Source organism: Punica granatum, chromosome 2 (genome assembly GCF_007655135.1).
Source record: "Punica granatum isolate Tunisia-2019 chromosome 2, ASM765513v2, whole genome shotgun sequence".
In the NCBI taxonomy this organism is placed as follows: Eukaryota; Viridiplantae; Streptophyta; class Magnoliopsida; order Myrtales; family Lythraceae; genus Punica; species Punica granatum.
This window is the reverse complement of record NC_045128.1, coordinates 33,170,992-33,193,307: the sequence shown is the minus strand read 5'-3', so window position 1 is coordinate 33,193,307 and position 22,316 is coordinate 33,170,992. Positions and strand designations below refer to the sequence as shown.

At 34.5% G+C, this 22,316-nt stretch overlaps 2 protein-coding genes across 2 annotated transcripts; both read left to right on the top strand.

Moving 5' to 3' along the window:
- Positions 1-3,606: 3,606 nt before the first annotated feature.
- Positions 3,607-6,167, top strand: LOC116196526. The gene is made up of 2 exons (XM_031526285.1): positions 3,607-3,902; positions 4,162-6,167. The coding sequence occupies exon 2, from the start codon at positions 4,291-4,293 to the stop codon at positions 5,938-5,940; it is 1,650 nt and encodes a 549-aa protein (XP_031382145.1). The 5' UTR covers positions 3,607-3,902; positions 4,162-4,290; the 3' UTR covers positions 5,941-6,167.
- A 14,957-nt stretch (positions 6,168-21,124) lies between these two features.
- Positions 21,125-22,018, top strand: LOC116194311 (wound-induced protein 1-like). Its single transcript, XM_031523094.1, has one exon. The coding sequence runs from the start codon at positions 21,365-21,367 to the stop codon at positions 21,713-21,715; it is 351 nt and encodes a 116-aa protein (XP_031378954.1). The 5' UTR covers positions 21,125-21,364; the 3' UTR covers positions 21,716-22,018.
- Positions 22,019-22,316: the final 298 nt, after the last annotated feature.

The window sequence follows — 22,316 nt, the reverse complement described above, 5'->3', positions numbered from 1 at the left end:
CATACTTCCTATTGTATGAAATGAAGTATTCTATTCATAAACCCATAATCAACTTACTTCCATGAAAACGTTTTTCATGTAGGATTCTATTCAATAACAAGCTTTGAGTTTCAGGAAAAGGTCTGCGTGACATTTTCTCTTTGCACTCCCCGGTTTTTAGATATTACAATTAATGATTTATCCCAATCTACGTTGACCGGTCCGCGAGGGGAACGCGCCGCTTCAAACCTTAGGTGTGGCTGCCTCTCGGACTACTCCTGGATAAATTTCCAAAAATTATGTACATCTATATTATATGTAAATCTATATTTTACATAAAAATACGATGTGTTTTTCCAATTTTAATTATTTTAAAAATAATATTGTATTTTCGTGATTTTTTCTCGTACATTTTCGACTTATGACTTTTGGTTGTACACTTTCATTTTATATATATATATATATATATATATATATAGATACACACATATATGGTTCTTTCTATTCATTGATCATTTTTTTACATTTCATTTTCGCTCATCCTTCTCAATCGAGTTAGCCCATCACCACAGGTACATTTGTTCTATTTATTTTACACTGACTTTTAGTTTTCAAATTTTGCTACATCTAGGTTTTTTTTCAACATTTGTTGTCTCATCATGCTCAACATTCTTTGTCTCATCGCTGTGTCTGGTTCTTTATGATGTAATAGATAGAAAATTTGACACATGCCTATATGACTTACGAATAAGCCTAATTACACTTTGATGAGAATTTCTTTGCATAGTTGTTTCTCTAACTTTTCTTCCTAAAACACCCCCGTGCCTCATTGTTTTTTGCTTTTCTATCTTTTGGATTGTGACTCACGAGTCACGACCTTTCAATAAGTATCATCTTCAAATTCTGATCAAAGTTTATTTACGGTTTCATCTCTAAATTAACCTACATTCCATACACCATATATGTGATCATTCACCTATAAAATCATGTCTATGAATTAATTAGTGAACAAAAAATAAGTTTTTTAAATTATTGTTGCTTCTGTCAATGAAAGAATACTTCAATATGTGAGTGTCTAGACTTGCATGTAAGCAGGGGGGGTTTTAGTATTGCTTGATCTAACAACTAATTGATATATTAAGATTTACATATTCTATTGGTTACGTGTAATCCTACGGTTGAAATCACAAGACATGGACATTTCTTTTTTTATTTTGATGATTTAAAATTTAACATATTCATGAAAAATGTATTCACGTCCCTTGATCGTCTAAAGATATGTCTCTTTAAGAGTTTGGTGAATATCTTTTATGAAATCATGAATATGTATCTATATATTGAAGAGAGATGTGTCTATACATTGAAGAGACATGAGGTTTTACAAACTATAAATGTCGGTTCTCTCATTTTGAGAAACTTCTTTTTACATTCTTTGGTGTTCTAATTTCAGAAATTTGCCTTCTTCCCTCCCTTCGAAAATTTCTATTCAAATATTATGAGATTCTAGAACTCTATCCTTCAATAGCATCCAAGGATTTAAAAGTTCATCAAATGTTCCATTTGAGTGCATATTAGAAAATTCTCCCATAGTTCATTAAATCTTGGGAGTTGCATGTCGTGGAGCTATTTGCACCAATGGTAGTGATGGAGATCTACTTTGAAGTGAACGTCTTGCATAACATTCTCGAACCAGTTTCACTTTGAAAACTCATTTATTTTAAGCATTGTTGAGTATGCTTTTTCTATTTTTTGTGTGTTATTCGTTGTATTTCCACGTGTAGAGAGAAGAGACGTTCCATACGTCACAATGACTGGCGTATGATTATGACTAATGACAATATATGTATCATCTAATACAACATCATTTAAACATCTACTAGCCTTGAAATGTTTGGCTTTGGCAAAGGAGGAAGACAAAGATAGGAAAGGCCTGAAACAGTTGAGGATATTTGTACAGTTATATGGAGTCTCGAACTCATTCAATTTGTTTAATTGGTGTCTTAGAACAGGCAACCAATAGGGGAAAGATTGAGAAAGGAGAGAAGGGGAGTGGAAGAGAGAAAAATAGGGTGATCGCATAGGTAGTTATTTTCATAAATTTAATCTTAATTTTGTGGCTTTTATTATTTTAAGCTAAAAATGATAATCTTGATAAGTAAAAGTGAGACGAAAGGGAGATATCTCCCTTTATAATAGCACTAGATGCGGGACTATGCTACACATGGTGATTAATATATAAATAATTGAGTTACAAAATTGAAATAATAGAAATATATAACTAGGAAAATACAAGTTCGAAATCAACTCGGTAAACTCGAGAAGCCTTAGGTGAAACTAATTTTTTATTTAAGATAATTAGAGATATAGTTAACAAAATAAAAAAAAATAACTTAAAATAAATAGGCTGAGTGAATGGTCGAAGATAGGATGAGAGCAGATGGATGAGTGGGAGAGAGAGAAAGTAGGGTCAATTGGGTGTTTATCAAAGTAAAATTACATTATCATTGTAATTTGGGCCATGCCCCCGACTTTACCACAAATAAAAGTAAAATTACATTAGGAACACTATTTCATTAAGAGCATTTTAGAAAAGTGAAAGATCAAACATTTCCTTCTCACTTTTGTAACATTATAAACAAATATAAATATAAATATAGTATAAATATAGATAGATATAGATAAAAATTTTCTCCTTTTTTTTATTGACTATGTGTTCGAAAAAGTCCAATACATATTTAAAAAATTGATAAAATGATTTTCATGGTGTTGTTTTTAGTAGATATCTATGGAGAAAAAATAAATTATACTTGTACATATTACATTAAAAAGCTTAAAGTAACAAGGAGGATTTGAAATTATAGATATACGATATACTTTTTGAAAAATGTATGTATTTATATTGTCTTACGGTAATATCTAATTTAAATATGGCATGCATATCTTCTTTTGGGATTTTGATTTAATTATAAATTTGTATATTTATTATTAAGCACATCTACCTATTGCTGTGATAAATTTTGTTATTATTATTATTGTTGTTGCCATCGTCATTGTCATATTTATTTATGTATTTTATGAGAAGGGTCATTTTTTCAATTACATTGACTTATTTTTAGTTTTTAGTAACTGCAATTACGTTTTATTAAAAAAAGAAAATAATTTTATCAATTGATTTAAATAGTTAGTTAAGTAATTTCATATTTATTAATTTGGTGCACTATAATTACTATCCAGTACAATAATTCATAGTATTAGATATATTTATAATTTTCTTATAAAATTTAAATTTTATATATTCTTAACATTTCAGTAGCATACATTATAACTAGATAAAAGAATTTTTCACGTGCAGCGCACATGTATATCTACCACTATATATATATGTATGTATGTATGTATGTTACAGTCCAATTACTTATTACATATAATATTATGCCTCTACTGAAAAGAAAATTACATATTAACTACCGAAAAGAAACAAATTACACATTATGCCGCGTTTTACACATTAAGAACGGCTGGGAAACGGCGGGTCTTTGTCGGCTAACAGGAAGAAGACCGTTACGCACACGGCGATAACGTCCGCTACAGTGTCATGCTTCTGACGACGCAGCGGGCTAAAGCGTCGTCGTTTCCATCTTCCTCCTGCGGCTCAACCACCGCATTCTTTCCACACTGTTTTGGGGGAAAGCGGAGGAATCATCTTTCTCTCTCTGATTCTCTCGACACCCTGTTCTTCTCATGAAAACTCCGCCTTTCTTCAGCTTCGGAAATCAGCGGCTCACCCACTGGGGATTATTAAACTGATTTATCTTCTTCATCATCATCTGGAAGCATGGCTGCTGTGTTCTTGATGGGAACCTCTCCCCAGTATCGAGGTCATCCTAGACGGTTATGTCTTGGTTGCTCTGTGGACTCCGTCGGTATGTCCTCGTCTTAAGGCCTTCTTCTTGATGTGATTCGGCTCGTACTTCGTATTTCCGGAATTAATATCTAGGTGTTGGATAAGGATTGAAGCCCGTGTCTGCTGAATGTGAAAGTTCTGTGCTATTGGTTCCCAGCGAGTAAAAGTGGACTGCAGTCGCTATCACTTGAGCTGCAGTTCTTGGAGTAGTTAGCAAGAAAAATTGTTCGTTGTTGCAGCTTTCAGTGGAGTGATTCTTTGCTTCTCTTTTTTCTCAGACTGCAATTTCTATCGTGTGACCGACTGACAGATCATGTTGGTTGCTTGGGGGTTCTGAATCACTGCCGGGTTGTTCAAGAACTCGGGTTTTTGGGGAAATTCTTGAGAGGCTTCTGTTTCATGTGAGGATGGCCCCCACTGGTAATGGGAATGGGCTGAATGGCGAAAAGGAAATGGAGGAATCGGATACCAGTGGAAGGAATCTTTCAGTTCCTTTTAATATATCATCATCTAGGAAAACACTGCTGACCAATGAGACCCCGCAATCTCACACGGGTTTCCAGGGTGCCTTGAGCACTCTTCCTGGCAGGTTAAACCTCCTGAAGTTTGGTTCTGCTTCCGCTAAATTCCGGCAGTTAGCGGAGGAACGCGACAAGATGTCACGTTCTGTGGCTTCCTCTAACAGCCACGGAATCAGAGAGCGTATTATTGGGGTATTCTCTCGGAAAATCGACTGGGGCTCACTCCTCAAGATGAGCAAGCAATGGATCCGAGACCCGATGAACCTGGCCCTCTTCATTTGGATTGTCTGCGTCGCTGTGTCGGGTGCGATACTTTTCCTTGTGATGACTGGGATGTTGAATAAGGCTATCCCCAAAAAGTCTGCGAGGAATGCGTGGTTTGAAGTTAATAACCAGATCCTCAATGCCCTTTTCACCCTCATGTGTCTATACCAACACCCAAAGAGGTTCTATCACCTCGTGCTTTTATGTAGATGGAAGCCTGAGGATATCTCGAGGCTGAGGAAGATCTACTGCAAGAATGGGACCTACAAGCCACATGAGTGGGCCCACATGATGGTGGTGGTGATCTTGCTACACATCAATTGTTTTGCCCAGTACGCGCTGTGCGGCCTCAATGTAGGGTACAAGAGGTCGGAACGACCAGCCTTTGGGGTTGGGATTTGTATCTCAGTTGCAATTGGGGCCCCTGCTGTTGCAGGCTTATACACCATCATCAGCCCGCTCGGGAAAGACTATGTTTCTGAATTTGACGAGGAGTCCCAACTAGAAGTTTCTTCCACTGGTCAGGCCCTAAGACGTAAATCCTTAGAGAAGAGGTATTCTTTTGCGTTGAGAGAGCAGGATGAGCAGAGGATCGTAGAGACTAGCCCAAGGTGGAGTGGAGGAATACTTGATTTCTGGAATGATATATCCATAGCCTACCTCTCTCTATTCTGTAGCTGCTGTGTCTTTGGATGGAATATGGAAAGGCTCAGGTTTGGGAACATGTATGTTCATATAGCTACTTTTATTCTGTTCTGTATGGCTCCCTTTTGGATATTCAACTTAGCAGCTGTTAATATAGACAACGAGATTGTTCGGGAAGTTCTGAGCGTGGCGGGAATTCTCCTATGCCTTTTTGGTCTTCTCTATGGTGGATTCTGGAGGATTCAAATGAGGAAGAGATATAATTTACCACCTTATAAGTTTTGTTTCGGTAAGCCTGCGGCAGCAGATTGCGCCCTCTGGCTTTGCTGCTGCTGGTGCTCCCTTGCCCAGGAAGTGAGGACAAGCAATTCGTATGATATCATGGAGGAGAAGTTCTGTGTCAAACGGGTGGTGGAGAATGATAAGGACAAGGAGGGCCAGGCAATGTCCCCTCTACCTCGCGAGGATCAAGTGAAGTCGGGGCCCAGCTCTCCGAGCCCAGGAAGAATCTCAATGGGGTATTATAGTCCAGAAGGAAAGCCCGCTGCAGGGAAAGAAGAGGCTGCTGTGGGAGGTAAGGACGAACCTATGAGCCCCCCTGCTCCATTAGTTATTTGTAAGGATTGACAATTCGGCAATATTTTTATCATCCCTTAGAATTTCTGTTTGTCCGTTTGGAAAATATTGTTTCATGTTGTTTTTGTAATGAGTCGTGGGTGTGACAAGATGCGATAAAATTGCAGGATATGAAATGTACACGAGTCACCTTTATTTCGCAGGATTCGTATCGATGTTGCTCATGGGGCTTATAGGATCCATATAGTCATTTATATACGAATTTTCAATTTCATTCTTCTCGTTTCCTCACTGCCCTTGTCCAAAATGTGCAAATGGGCATTCTTACTAGTGCACAGGCAATCTTTCCCACTCTCACACATCTACATGCATATAAAAATCTCTTGCAGTAATCATAGAAGAGATGGAATGTACTTTAGAATGTACTTATGCAATGGCTTAGCTTATTTGTTCTTCATCTTTATCATTTTCATCGAGTAAAAGGTTTCCTCGTGGACGATCCCTGCAGTTGGTGCAATCCTGTCTGTAAATTGTTCTCCTCAACGAATATTTCTTGTCTATAGTTTTATTGAGATTATTGCACAAACTGCACGGTATCGAACTACAGAGGATCCCGGTTGCACCAGCTCATGTACGTCATTTCATTGCCTGGCTGCACTTTTTGTACTGGTTTTTAGTTGATTCTCATGTCACTCTCTTCTGCAAACTATGTCTGCACGTCGGACAATCATGGAGAGCTGCTCTCATATCTTACTGTTTTTGCCAAAATAACCGCTGGGATGTCTACGCAAGTATTTGGCTGAAGGAGTTGATGGATGTTTCTTTCTTGTCAGAGAATTTTGTTGCCCTTTTCTCTAATTGCCTGTTTGTTTAGAGATTTCCTACAAGCGAAGAGATAGATCGTTGCCCTTAGCTCCACCGGAAGGCTTGATACACGAGGGAGCCAATTCGTTCCGTCTGTGAATCGAAAGTTTCAAATATCACCATAATGAAACTCGTTTATTTGTATCTGTCAAATAACCATTTTGCTCATCAGTTTTCCATTTCTTTGAAAGTAAGACAAAACAATGATAAGCAGCATGCGCGCCTCAAATGCATTTCTGATGAGATTGATGTGTTCTTGGACCGGCATAGCTCCGTTAGAGTCCTTCCGGCTCGAAATAGCCACAAGGTGAATCATTCATGCAGACATAGATGAAAAGCTAGGCCTAATGTACGACTCTTTGGGGGTGATCCCTTTGGGTCAGTTAACATGGGCTATGTTCAGATTAGTTGACTCCTCCCCTTGCCAAAGGCTAACATCTGATGCGTCCCCATAAACATAATTCTCAATTGTAGCCCACTTTACTTTATCCACGATGTTAAACAAACAAACAATAACATACTAAGAAACCTCACTCCCTGAAGCTATTACCGATTGCAAGGCTTAATGGAGGTATAATTTATCCTCTGGACGATGCAAGCAAATTCGTTTTCCAGCGAAAATTCGAAATTGAAATATCAGAGAGACGAGGAAACTGCCTTCTGCAGCTTCCGGACAAGATTCGAAACTGAAATTTCATAAAGACGAGAAAATTCCATGACCGTTTGAAATTACTTGTGTGGTAGAGTTGTAGATACATGGAAATTAATACTATAGGGAGAAGAGTGAACGTCCTGAGATCAAAAAAAAGAAACGAGACAAATCATGAAGTGATGCAGTTGACGAATCTATACTGACGGTAGGAGGATTTTAAGATGTGATAATTGAGTTTTAAACTGATTGAGTGCAATATATATATATATTGATAAAGCATTACTCATATGAGTAATAATTAATTATAATACTTAGAATTTATGAATCGTTTATTGAATTAATTTTTCACTTTTAAGCATTCTTATTGGGTGTTAACAATTAAACGTTAAGTAATACTCTTTGAATATTTGCTCTAGCGCATCTCGTGTTTTATATATATATATATATATTGTATATGATTGTTTTGTAATATTTAATAACTTCATCAGGATATTGCCTCATCATCCGAGGAATGTATTTGCCAAATCATCGGCCAATTGTAACCCAAAAAAAAAAAATCATCGGCCAATCAAAAACAGACCAAACAAAATTGCTGAGGTCAAGCTCCCCGAGAAAAAGAATTTCTGAGCTTATCGTTTTCTCTTTTCGAGTGCGTTTTAATATTCGAAAGTCTATTAAATTCGATTAATTCAGTTCGCGTCAGGTCACCTTATTAATGAATAAAAATCTTTTAACGTGAATTTTTTATTTATAAAACTCGAATTCGAAATTTTACTGGAGTTAACATTTATCTTTATTAAATAAATATATTTTATTTTATCAATTAGTTAGTAAACTTTAGTTTATTAATGAATAAAAATCTATTATAGACGGAGCCAAGAAATGGCCCTATGGCCCTATGACCCTTAGTAATCTAAAGGGCTGATCACTAGATTTTCAGATGTTAAAAGGCACAATTAAATCAAAATCTTGCTGACCATTCCCCTCTTATTGCTTGCTCAACCAATAAGCTAAGACAACGAAGAAAGTTTTGTCAACTCAAATTGTAGAGATCACTCTTAATTTGACAAAGACGGATAAAGTTGGTAAGAAAATCGAACACGACAAAGAAGAGAAAAAAAATTGTAATATAGTCGGTGAATGACATCAGTCTTGAGTTCACCCGAACATATGACGTTTTCCAAAACACATAGTTATTGATATTATTTTATTGGTTTTTTTCTTATTAATTTCGATACCATGCATTTATGTTATTGCAATTTCTTTATCTTATTTATAACAGCATCCAATAATTTTCACCTTCCACAGCTTTATACAATTGACAGCCACATAGAATATTTTTGACTATGCTTGGCAATGTGTGGTCCAATTACCAATGGGCGGTGGGAAAAATGGGAGTAGTGGGTTCATTTAAGATCACGCATAACGCAGTCACGCCATTACATTACATGATCTAGATTTTTTTTAAAATAATAAATAAAAAATACATAATTATTACGGTGGATTTACGAGGAATTGTCAACATATACTAATCTTGAAGCTTACCCGGTTCAGAATTCAAATGAATATAATTGACTGCTAAAATACTCATAATTAATCGCACCCTAAAACCTTTAACTCCAGTCGACTATGTTATATTTTATAATCGACTGTGTTTATTTCGAGAAGATACAGAACTGGATCGAATAAATTTCCTATTAATCTTGGCTCTGTGTCCGTTTGGTCCCACCACAAGGTATTTTTACTGTATTCTAAATATCTGTTTTACAAGTAACATTTCCTCACATAGAGTATAATTTGCCAACTACATAATGCATCTTGGTCAAATAAAGCACATAATATTTTTTTACTATGCACCACCCGCTATTCGAAAGTCTTGTGTAGCCTGGCTAATCTATGTTCGAGCTGGAGTGACTCACTCAAAGAAAGCTCTCTTAATATGTTGATGTTCTCCATCCACAAGACTCAAACACGAGACTTTATTCAAGAAGAACATGCACCGAACCACCTCAAATCCACGTTGGTAAATGAATTACATAAGTAGCATGCAACACCCGTGCGATGCAGCGGGTTGGAAAAAAATTTCATCAATTTTTCAGTTTATCATATTAATCGTGTGATAATCAATATAGAGTATTATTAAAATTAATGATAAAATTACTTATATGTAAAATTTATAAACTCCCAAGTAAATGATCAAGATTTTTCAAAACATTATACTAGTTAGTATTTCATACAGTTTTAAAGCTAACATTTCTCAAACTAATTTTAATTTGAGTTGTCAATATTTCTAATTAGAAAACTATGATCGAAGAACAATAGACCTTAAGTGACCCATCAATTTTAAGCCAATGAATTTACTTACAGTAGGGGATTGATAAAAACATCTCATTGTCACAATCAAGTCAATGTTAGTCTCAGTCATATGTTGGTGTAATCTTGCAATGATCACCAAAAAATAAAAACAACACAAATAAAAAGTGCCTATTTTTTGGGTGTATATCCTAGTATTCGGAAGTTCAACGGGTTTTAACTAATCCAGTTTGAGCCGGATCGGCTCACTAAGGAAGAAGGTAAAGCTCTCTCAACATGAATTTTTAACATTTACAAGATTTGATTTCGAGACCCTACGTAAGGAAAACAATCGCCGAACCGTTTAAATCAATTCATATTGGTTAAAAAGTGGCTATTTAAATTGGTGATAAATTGATTAGAAGTTCTACCAACGTGAGGTTGGTTTTAAATGATTCGGCATTTGTTCTTCTAAGGTTAGGTGCACGATTGAAAAAATTTACGATCAGAGCTTTATCTCTTTCTGGTCGATCTCGTTTGAATCTAGCATAATTGGACTGGTTGGATGCCAAATGGTAACACCCTGAGAATAAAAAAGACTTGTATATATAATCGAATTAAAGAAATTTAAAACTATTAAAGAGAAACCCGCCCTGCTCCCTACCTGAGTTTTCATTATTTAATATAATATGATATAGGGTAAATTGCACTGGTGGTCCAAAATGTTTTACAAATGTTACATGATGGTCCAAAAAGTTTTTTTCGTTACATGATGGTACAAAATGTTTCAAAGTTGTTTCATGATGGTACAAACCGTCAACTCGAGCTTAACGCCGTCAAGCCGATGCAGACGTGGCTACTACGTGTCACCTCCTTGCTGACGTGGCCAAAATATTTTAAAAATTTAAAATTTAAAAATAATTTAAAATTTTAAAAACTTTTAAAAATAATTTTAAATTTTAAAAAAAAAAATAATTTAAACTTTTAATTTAAAATTTAAAATAATTTTAATAGGAAAGATTAATTTTTTTAAAAATTAAAAATTTAAAAATTTTAAAAAAATTTAAAAATTTAAAAAAATTTAAAAAATTTAAAAAAAAAAAATTTAATTTTTTAAAAAAATTTTAAAAATTCAAATTTTTTCAAAATTTTAAAATTAATTTTTTTTTTCTAAATTTTTACTCTTTTTTGTATTTTTCATTATTTTTTTATATTTTTAAAAAATAATTTTCAAAATTTTAAAATATTTTTTTTATTTTTTTGAAAATTTTTACTCTTTTTTTGTATTTTTTAATTATTTTTTTTGTATTTTTTGGACTTTTTAAAATTTTATTTTCTCTTAAATGACGTGACGCATTATGATTGGTTCCACGTAACAAAAGTGACACATAGGACGCGCCACGTCAGCTAAATATTAACGGCGTCATGGCCTATTGACGGTTTGTACTATCATGAAACAACTTTGAAACATTTTGTACCATCATGTAACATTTGTAAAACATTTTGGACCACCAGTGCAATTTACCCTATGATATAATATAGAGTAAACTAATAATTTGTCCCTCAACAGATCAATGTTACATCAAATCTGAATTCAAAATATTTTTTACGTCAATTTTGACCTTGACGTATTAAATGTACATCATATTGTCACTTCTATCTGTTTGCCGTTAAAAAATTGATGAAACTCTCTGATTAAAGGGGAAATATGAGGTATATTTAATAGATAATGTCAAAATTGCTATAAAAAAGTAAAAGAAAATGGCACACTGTATGTTCTCGTCCATTATTGAACAACAGGCAGACGAAATTGATCATCTGATGTATTTTTAATTTGTCAATGTCCAATTTGATGTTAAAAAAATTTTGAGATCTGATTTGATGTAACATCAATATGTTAATGGGCAAATTGTTAGTTTACTATATAATATAATATAATATAATATAATATAATAATTTATGTATGAAGAAATTGAGATGACACTTGTCGCTGTGTTAAAAGGAATTTCTTACTTTACGTCCATTTATAATTATTCAAATCCACGAGGGGGAAATTCATGCTGTGGGTGATGTATGATCTATGAGGAAAATGGGCACTTTAAGTTTATGGTCTGCATGTACACGCAAAATCTAACACAAGTCTTGCGCCTTTAATTAATTCCTTTGATTAATTCCTACATCTAGTGGTTGTCTAACTAAAGTTCAAATGCCAGCAAGAGAGTTGCACGAGAAGATTCGATGTGGTACATGTATAAGAATGATCGATTGACCGCCGGCCGTGATACAAAACTCGAACAATTTTTATCAGAATTGACGTTTGCGTGCATAAGTTTATTGGATTCAGTCAATGGTAAAATCATAGTAAATACTGCTATTTTGTAGTACGAACTATGATGTTTTTCTCTCACACACATTTTGTTTTCTCTTGGAATATTAATAGAGAACAACGATACGTTACCTACGGGAGTTCATGATTTATTTGGCATTTCATCGGCTATTTAAATAAAGGCTTTCCTAATGGATGAACGACGTAAGTGCACTTAACAAAGGAAAGAAGTGCTTAGACTATGACAGTTTTTTTCTGATCAGGTAAGTGTTCTGTGACATTTATCAATAATGAGTCATTGAAATATACCAATTTATTATAAGATAAAAATATCAAATCCCCTTTAGAAAGGCCTAATAATTGAATTGAGAAATCATTCAAAAAGAGTTATTCTATTACCTCCGAATTCGGCACAGCCGAATCTCTCCGCTGGACAAAATGCCCTCGTTTTTAATAATATAAATCGAAGGAAAAATCATTTCTGCATTAAAAAATCCTATGTCTTACTTCGTGTGTGTGACGCAAAAAATCATTAATGAAATTGCATCAAGCAGATGAATGAAAGCTTACTATCACGTAGATATATGGACGGTGAGAATGCATGATCAAATTATTGATTTTTCCTCGCTGCAATGGTGAAGTGTAATTACTTAAAATTTTATTCATAATGTTGTATTTGTTTTTAGAGTTAAACAGAGTTGACTTTTGATTTTAATGGATTTGTTATAATTGTGTTGTTGAATCATAAGAAAAAGTGTGAAAAAGTAATAAATAGTTGAAAGAATTTAATATTAATAATTGAATTGAATGATTAAAAAAATTAAATAAAAATAGAACAGTAATAATTATGTTATTAAATTGAAAATAAGTGGAGCAGAGTTCAAAATTTTTTTCGAAACCAAACGGGATATGTCTAATAATCATTCAGTTAATTAATACTCACATATTAAAATTGACAACCGTTAAATATTGATCAAAAGATTGCTACTACTATTATAAGCAATTATAGAAGGATAATTAGGAGGATTTCAGCCAAATCCTAAAAATTCATCGTATCACGGGACTTTCTCCCATTCCGGGGTCTAGCTTTGCCCTCCGCGGAGCCCTCGGAGAGGACGATCCATCTCTTTTCTTCTTTTTTTTTTTTTTTCTCTCTCGAAAACTGTCTATCAACCTTTTATTTTAATATTTTTTATTATAGCAATTTGACTGTTTCGAGGGACCATTGTATTTTCAAAAATTATTTTTAATAATCATAGTCTAATCACCACTTTCTCCTTTTGATTGGTCTAATCACCCCTCTTTTCATTTGTTATAGTGCTCTGTACGTAACAATTGCTTCTGGACCCCCTCTTAAGTCCTCTTCCCAAATATGTTCTAATTAAACAAAACAAGTTCCTATTCAGTTCTTTAATTCAACTACTTATAATATCCTGATCCATTTTCCAAGCAAAAACAAAAAAAAAATCTTGATCCATCAACTTATAAAAACAAAAAAGTCTTAGTCCATCTTTTATGCATTTATCATCCCCACTGTCTTGATCCGAGAGCACACTCGAACCTTTATATTTTGTCATTCGGAAATTTTAAGGTCCAATCACTAATAGCCCGTTTGGTTTTAGAGTCGATTTTTAAAATTTTAACTATAATTTTAACTTTACTCACTATACAATAAAAGTCAACAACACAATTATTACTTTTTTCATTTTCTTTAATTTTTTTAACTATTCAATTCAATTTTTAATATTAAATTCTTTCAACTATTCATTACTTTTCATATTTTTTCTCATAATTCAATAATATAATCATTACAACCCAATTAAAATTAAAATTCAACTCTAGTTAACTCTAAAACCAAACTCACTGTAAAATTGATGGCATAGTGCACCCAAATAGTTTATAAAAAATGTAAGTAATATTATTTCAAAATCGTTGTTATTTTCACTGTACATTTTGCCCAATAAGTTCCGACTAGTTCAGTCGAATCGGATCGACCCAGTAATGGGTACATCATTGTAAGTAAAAATTCTTCGAAAATCGTGTATTTTATTGGAAGTAATTTACTAAGCAAATAATTTATTCAAATTAATTTCTCAAAATATGTGTAATTTTTTTTTCATCAAATAAAATATGTGTAACTTACTCATAAGATGTGCAATTTACTTAATATTAAATTATTTTATTACAAATTTAAGTAATTTATTTACATGCATAGTATAACTACTTTTGAGTTCGTTACATCATAGACATTCTCCTTGTCATTCTTTACTGCAGTCTACGTAGATATTGGTAGCTGTCCACATAAAATCTGGAATTTTCTGATATACATGTATGTCTTAATACATCATCACTTTTTCACTACTGAGACGAGATTGAGCTGGCTTATGGATTGCGCCCGTCTAATTTTTTGCATGTATATTTGAATTTCCCGAAAAATAATCGTTCTCGAATCCGAGATAATTTTGCATGAATTTCGTTTTCAATAAATTATTTTCAATCCGAGATATTAAATTATTTTATTACAAATTTAAGTAATTTATTTACATGCATAGTATAACTACTTTTGAGGTCGTTACATCATAGACATTCCCCTTGTCATTCTTTACTGTAGTCTACGCAGATATTGGTAGTCGTCCACATAAAATCTGGGATTTTCTGATATACATGCATGTCTTAATACATCATCACTTTTTCACTACTGAGACGAGATTGAGCTGGCTTATGGACTGCACCCGTCTAATTTTTTGCATGTATATTTGAATTTCTCGAAAAATAATCGTTCTCGAATCCGAGATATTTTTGCATGAATTTCGTTTTCAATAAATTATTTTCCATGCACGATCAAATTATTGATTTTTCCTCGCTGCAATGGTGAAGTGTAATTACTTAAAATTTTATTCATAATGTTGTGTTTGTTTTTAGAGTTAAACAGAGTTGACTTTTGATTTAATGGATTTGTAATAATTGTGTTGTTGAATCATGAGAAAAAGTGTGAAAAAGTAATAAATAGTTGAAAAAATTTAATATTAAAAATTGAATTGAATAAAAACAGAACAGTAATAATTATTTTGTTGAATTGAAAATAAGTGGAGTAAAGTTAAAATTTTTTTTCGAAACCAAACGGGATATGTCTAATAATCATTCAGTTAATTAATACTCACATATTAAAATTGACAACCGTTAAATATTGATCAAAAGATTGCTACTACTATTATAAGCAATTATAGAAGGATAATTAGGAGGATTTCAGCCAAATCCTAAAAATTCATCGTATCACGGGACTTTCTCCCATTCCGGGGTCTGACTTTGCCCTCCACGGAGCCCTCTGAGAGGACGATCCATCTCTTTTCTTCTTCTTTTTTTTTTTTTTTTTCTCTCTCTCTCTCGAAAACTGTCTAGCAACCTTTTATTTTAATATTTTTTATTATAGCAATTTGACTGTTTCGAGGGACCATTGTATTTTCAAAAATTATTTTTAATAATCATAGTCTAATCACCACTTTTTCCTTTTGATTGGTCTAATCACCCCTCTTTTCATTTGTTATAGTGCTCTGTACGTAACAATTGCTTCTGGACCCCCTCTGAAGTCCTCTTCCCAAATATGTTCTAATTAAACAAAACAAGTTCCTATTCAGTTCTTTAATTCAACTACTTATAATATCCTGATCCATTTTCCAAGCAAAAAAAAAAAAATTCTTGATCCTTCAACTTATAAAAACAAAAAACAAAAAAAGTCTTAGTCCATCTTTTATGCAATTATCATCCCCATTGTCTTGATCCGAGAGCACGCTCGAGCCTTTATATCTTGTCATTTAGAAATTTTAAGGTCCAATCACTAACAGCCAGTTTGATTTTAGAATCAATTTTTAAAATTTTAACTATAACTTTAACTTTACTCACTATACAACAAAAGTCAACAACACAATTATTACTTTTTCATTTTCTTTAATTTTTTTAATAATTCAATTCAATTTTTAATATTAAATTCTCTCAACTATTTATTACTTTTTTAACATTTTTTCTCATAATTCAACAATACAATCATTACAATCCAATTAAAATCAAAATTCAACTATACTTAACTCTAAAACCAAATGCACTGTAAAATTGATGGCATAGTGCACCCAAATAGTTTATAAAAAATGTAAGTAATATTATTTCAAAATCGTTGTTATTTTCACTGTACTTTATGCCCAATAAGTTCCGACTAGTTCAGTCGAATCAGATCGATCCAGTAATGGGTACATCATTGTACGTAAAAATTCTTCGAAAATCGTGTATTTTATTGTAAGTAATTTACTAAGCAAATAATTTGTTCAAATTAATTTCTCAAAATATGTGTAATTTTTTTTATCAAATAAAATATGTGTAACTTACTCACAAGATGTGTAATTTACTTAATATTAAATTATTTTATTACAAATTTAAGTAATTTATTTACATGCATAGTATAACTACTTTTGAGGTCGTTACATCATAGACATTCTCCTTGTCATTCTTTACTGCAGTCTACGCAGATATTGGTAGCCGTCCACATAAAATCTGGAATTTTCTGATATACATGCATGTCTTAATACATCATCACTTTTTCACTATTGAGACGAGATTGAGCTGGCTAATGGACTGCGCCCGTCTAATTTTTTGCATGTATATTTGAATTTCCCGAAAAATAATCGTTCTCGAGTCCGAGATAATTTTGCATGAATTTTCATTTTCAATAAATTATTTTCCATGTATGCGTGTTCCTCAGCCCCCCTTGAATATCAATGCATAAAACTATAAAACTTTCATTTCATTTTTTTTTGGTCGACGGATGAATTTTTTTTTTCAAACACCCATAATGTACATTGTGTGTCGTCAGGGCGACCGACGATAGACTGCCGACGGGGACTCGGCCATACACCCACTGCCAACCACGAAGCTAGCCAAGAAACTACCGATGAAGACACTACCAACCACGAGGCATCCCAACCAAATACCATCCCTTATTACACAAACCAACAGAAAGTCCTAAGATCAAACCTCGACAATACACACCCACATAACTCCAAGCAGTTAGGAATTGACACAGCACAATCCATGACAAGCCAACCACGCTCTAACCAACTCGATAAAAACACATTGCAGACCTCAAGAAGGACAATAGAACATCCATGTGACTGTTGTCGGTAGATCGTCGACGCTGAAAGCCCGTGCAATCAAGGTTTTTTAATTGGGAACAATGATGTGATCCAAGGCCTTGGACTGCATCAAGGCTGGTCCGCGAGGAGAGCCGCAGGTGCATAGACGAGGCCCGACCTGCAGGTAATGGAGCTGCAAAAGCTAGTATTTCTTCTTGAGGAAGATCCGCGTTTTTTTTTCCCGCATAAAACTTCATATAACATGAAAATACTGGGTACTTTTTTTTCTAAAAAATTTTAAACTTACAGTTTTTGCAGCAATATGATATGAGTATACGACAGAAAATTGTCTGAGAGTGTATATATGGTTATTTTTCTTTATCGATCCCTTTATACAGATATACCAATATTAAATGAAATCGCGAAATATGACTCTACATTATCACTAGGATCATATGGAGATGTGCGCAGGATTGAAAGATTCCGGTCCATATTTTATTTTATCTCAAGCAATACTGTCAGTGCTTGCTTTTTTGTCCATTGACCTTCCTTCCATACTAATGTCGAAGACAAAATCTGCTTTTTATTCTTTGACTTACGGAACAGGGCAAAGATTCTTATATTGTAATTCGTGATAAAATTATATTTGATTTAATTTATTTAAAAATATGAAAATAAAAATAATTAAAAAAAAGTACGTGAGAGAATTTAAAATAAAAAATAAAAAATAATGATTATATTGTTAAATTGATAAAAAAGTATTGAAATTGAGAAAAAAAAAATTAAATATTTGAGAGAATTTAGTATTAAAAAATTAATGTAATAATATATAAGAAAAATATAAGAGAGAATTTGAAGAAAGATATTTTAAAAAATAATGATTTTGTTAAGTAAAGTCAAATTAAATTAAATTTGATTTTGTAAATAAATATAGCATTACTTGTCCTAGTTGTCGCAATTTTGCCTATCCGTTATTATTCAAGAGAAGAATTTTCTTACGATGAGTTTTTTTTGGACACATAACCGGATATCTAAATGTTTAATGAGTCTCCACTGATTCAATTCGATTCAAATCGATCTACTAAGAGATAAATCTATTTCATTAATTTTTTCTATATTCAAAACTCGAACTATAAATGTTACTTAAAAGAAATAGAAAATCTATAATGGTTGGTCTCAAGTCTCAAATTCAGGAGGCCCATTTTAGTGCTACGCAAACGCCACATAAAACGAAATTTGGAGCCCTCAAAAATTGGAATTCACTCCTCCACTGGTCAGTTCCACTTAGGAGCGAAGCCAATGTATTGGCAAGGGGGTAATTGCTCTCCTGAACTTTAAATTTTTTTAATTTTTTTCTAAAAGTATATTTATTTATGAGTTTTTCTTATGTAAAATTTGTATTTTGTTTCCTAAAAAAACATTTATGTACTATTTATATCAAGTAACATTTTTGTCCATTTGGAAGAAAATCCTGACTCCTCCGTCTCTAGTTCCACTTCTGGTCCCACACGGGACACGTGTTGAGACATAGCCTTATTTTTTCTTTTTAAAGTGAGGATCAGCTTTTGCAGCTTGTAAACCCGGCACAAACATGTGTTGCGTGCCCACAAACCAAGTATAAAATAAGACCGGTCCCTTTAAGCTAGGACCAGTCCTATTTTAATTGGGATATTAGAAATGGGCCGCTCCATTTGGTGAGTTCCGTATGGGACTCACCAATACCTCTTTTGAAGGTGTTGTAAGGGTTGAATCGCTTAAGTTAATATTAATTTCATTTCATAGGTTAAAAGGCAAACAGTATATAATATTATAATTTGTGAGGTATTGTATTGGAATATTACGGGGAAAGAAAGGGGAATATTAGCATAATTGATACTCAGCATCGGCCATATATGTTTCCCTTGTATCTAATCCTATGAAGCCGATATTCGTGGATGCGGTGAGTCGGCATGCCCAAAGATTCTGAGATCTATCTTGTGGTTGTATTCCTTTACTAATATTATATATTATGTGACATATGATTAAAAAATTTACATCCATGAAAATATATATCCATAATGGATATAATATAAACGCTATAGAATAAATGCGCGCATCTAGTTTTATTTTTCAAATGATCAACTAGATTTAAAGGACCATCTTCCCCTAATTAATTTCGAGGGCATAACATGGTCTCGATATCTACTTATGGTTCTCCTCCCAATTGCCAAACAAATGGCATCCTATATGCATGATTCCTGTCATGTTCGGAAATTCAATCTTAGTAGGGCATCTTGGAAAGTTCTGGATGAAAATCTGATTTCCATCTAATAATACCAGACTCTATTGTTTTATAGATTTTGCGAAATTCATTTTTTTTTGGGAAAATGATATTTAGAAAAGCCCACTTTAATATTACACCATACTCAATTATGGATTTGAAAACCCATTCTGATATTACATACGTGCGAATTGGTTATCCAATTTTACTTTATCATTTCCACTTGGAGTTCATTGATTGTCTACTTGTCCGCCACAATTAGATTTTTTACTGTTTGATGATTATTTTGAGGCCTTCATGTGTCGTTTTTGTTATGTTTTAATTCATTGTGCTTAGGGTCTCCACCCCATCATTTAAAGAAAAAATTATGGATTTTGTGAAATTGAGGGATAAAATGAAATTAGTTACCTAATGGCCACGTTTCTTAAGATATTAATATGATTGATTGATGAGTCTATCTGATTCGGATATCCATAAGAAAACGTATATAATTATTGCTCAAATTGGACAAATGTCACCATATTATTGTGAGTGCCGACCCTGGGGAATTAGGTTTTCTTGCCAATTAAGGTCATTGCCTTCTCTAATCCACAACTACATAGCGTAGTACTTTGAGCAATCCTCGTACAGTCTCCCATCGATATATAGATTCTGTGAAGTCAGTCTAACTATATAATAATAAATATATAATGCCAAATGGTTAATGAATTTCGGGATAAGTAAGAACATTGATTAATTACGTAACTCATCAACAAGCCTGCTTCTCTTTGACTTTTTTTTTTTTTATCAAATAGGTTTCCTTGATAAAAATTGAACTTATAATAATTCCTTGGATACGAGACGAGAGTGATCACCGTAGACCCTCATGATATGTGTTATTGCATATCATGGACCTGCTATTTGTATCTTCCTATAATTTGCTGTTTGGGCGAGAATAACTCATCGAGGTATATACCATGACTCTTCCTCGTGAGAGGGATGAGCACCGCTGACGCATGGAGGCACAACTTTTTTCATCTTCAGATGGAAGCTTGATCAACAACGAGATTTTCTCACGGGATATAGAAGATGGACAAACTTCTAGCTTAACTAGGTAGCTCTTCCTATGCTGGCAACGGTTGATCATGTTTCCAAGTAGAAATCATTTACACATATATTGAGTCGTAGAAAAAATGATGCCCTTAATTTCAGAAACTTGCAGTATGCTAATGGTTTAAAAAAAAAATTTATATGGGAGATTCTGAATCGAGAAGGCTCGAACATTCTTCTATTGATTCAAAAGTAAAGATTCTTGTGGATTCCCGATGAACAGCACGGTATTATTTAATTAGAAAAATACGAAATCGGAAAGGCCAAAAAAGTAAAAAAGGAACGGCAAAGCAGGACCGACCAAAATTATTACGCACCCGAGAATATTGAACTCGGGTCGGGTAATAACCTAACCTCACAAGTTCCGCTACGTCACTCCTCGGGCCCCACTCCCGGTTTTCCGACCGAAAGTGTAAGGTCCACGATAAAAAAAAAAAACGCGCAGGCGTTTCGCAAGTATCCCCACCCATTCACACGATGTCCAAAAAATATGCAACGTGGCACGAGGAGGGCCTGTAGCCGTAATACGCGCACGAAAACGCGGATGCATTGGATCACAACCCCCCACCATCGCCTTCCGGCCCTTCCCCTATATATATTGCCTCCATTCGCTGGAAAGAGCCTACCCGCTCTCTCGGAGTCTTATAACGCGATCATCTTTGAACTTCAATTTGTTCCATCTCTCAACGCGAGTAGCTCCCGAACTGGCGTTTGCTCAGGCAACTCTGGAGGAAGACTCCGAATCCAGTAGTTGCGGGGTCGTAAGAGCCCTGTACGACGCCCTGCAGACGCGCGACGTCGACACTGTGCACCGCATCGTCGCACCAGACCTGGAGTGGTGGTTCCATGGTCCGCCCACCCACCAGTTTTTGATGCGCCTCCTGACCGGCACCGCCACGCCAAAAGAAGACCGGTTCGAGTTCGTCCCCGACAAGATCACCTCCCTAGGCCCCATCGTCCTAGCCGAGGGCTGCGACCAGGGCCGCTCAATCTGCTGGGTCCACGCCTGCACGGTCACTCATGGGGTGATCACCCAGGTCCGGGAGTACTTGAACACTTCCCTCACCGTCACCCGCCTCGGATCAGTCGGCAAAAACCTCTCCGACATCGCCTCAACGTCCTCGTCATCGCCGTCGTCCCAGCCGCATTGGCCGTCCGTTTGGGAGAGCAGCCTCTCGAGTCAGGTCGGGAAGTCCGTTCCCGGGCTGGTCTTGGCCATATAACAAAGAAACGGACATTTAAATTACAGCTCGCACACACGCCAGTGGCTGCCGTGCTCTATTTGACTTTGTCTTTCCTGAGTGGCATCCGACGTACGTTAGAAATGTGAACCGCCAAGCTATTTAAGTTAAGGTCGCGTTTTGGTTTAGTGTCTGTCGTTTTTCATTATCGTTCTTGCCGTATTGAGTGTTTATCGTGTTAGTCGTGATGTGTCGTTGTGGTACTCTCGGTGTTAATAGGTCTGCAATGTTGAATTACTATCATTCTATATCAATAAAGTGGTTTTCATGGGATTCGATTATGAATTTTTACAAGTCCTATAATTATTTATTTATATCGGGATGTATCCAGATATATGATGCCCACACGACATATGAGCCAATATACATCTCATTTTTACTTACCAAAGTGTCGTTAAATTAATCGAACTCGATCGGGAGAGGTGAAAATCCGTCCTTGTCCTACCCAAAAAGAGAGAAGGAAAAAAAAAATCCGTGCTTGTCAACTTGTCACCAAAGATGCACCTGTTGGGCCCAGTCAATTCTATTCTTCTTTTTGTCAACTGCTTAGGTAGACAATTCAAATTTTCAGCTCATTAAGGGA

What these genes read in the sequence shown, in the direction of transcription:
- LOC116196526 (XM_031526285.1), top strand. Translation starts at nt 4,291, where the DNA reads ATGGCCCCCACTGGTAATGGGAATGGGCTGAATGGCGAAAAGGAAATG.
- LOC116194311 (XM_031523094.1), top strand. Translation starts at nt 21,365, where the DNA reads ATGCGCCTCCTGACCGGCACCGCCACGCCAAAAGAAGACCGGTTCGAG.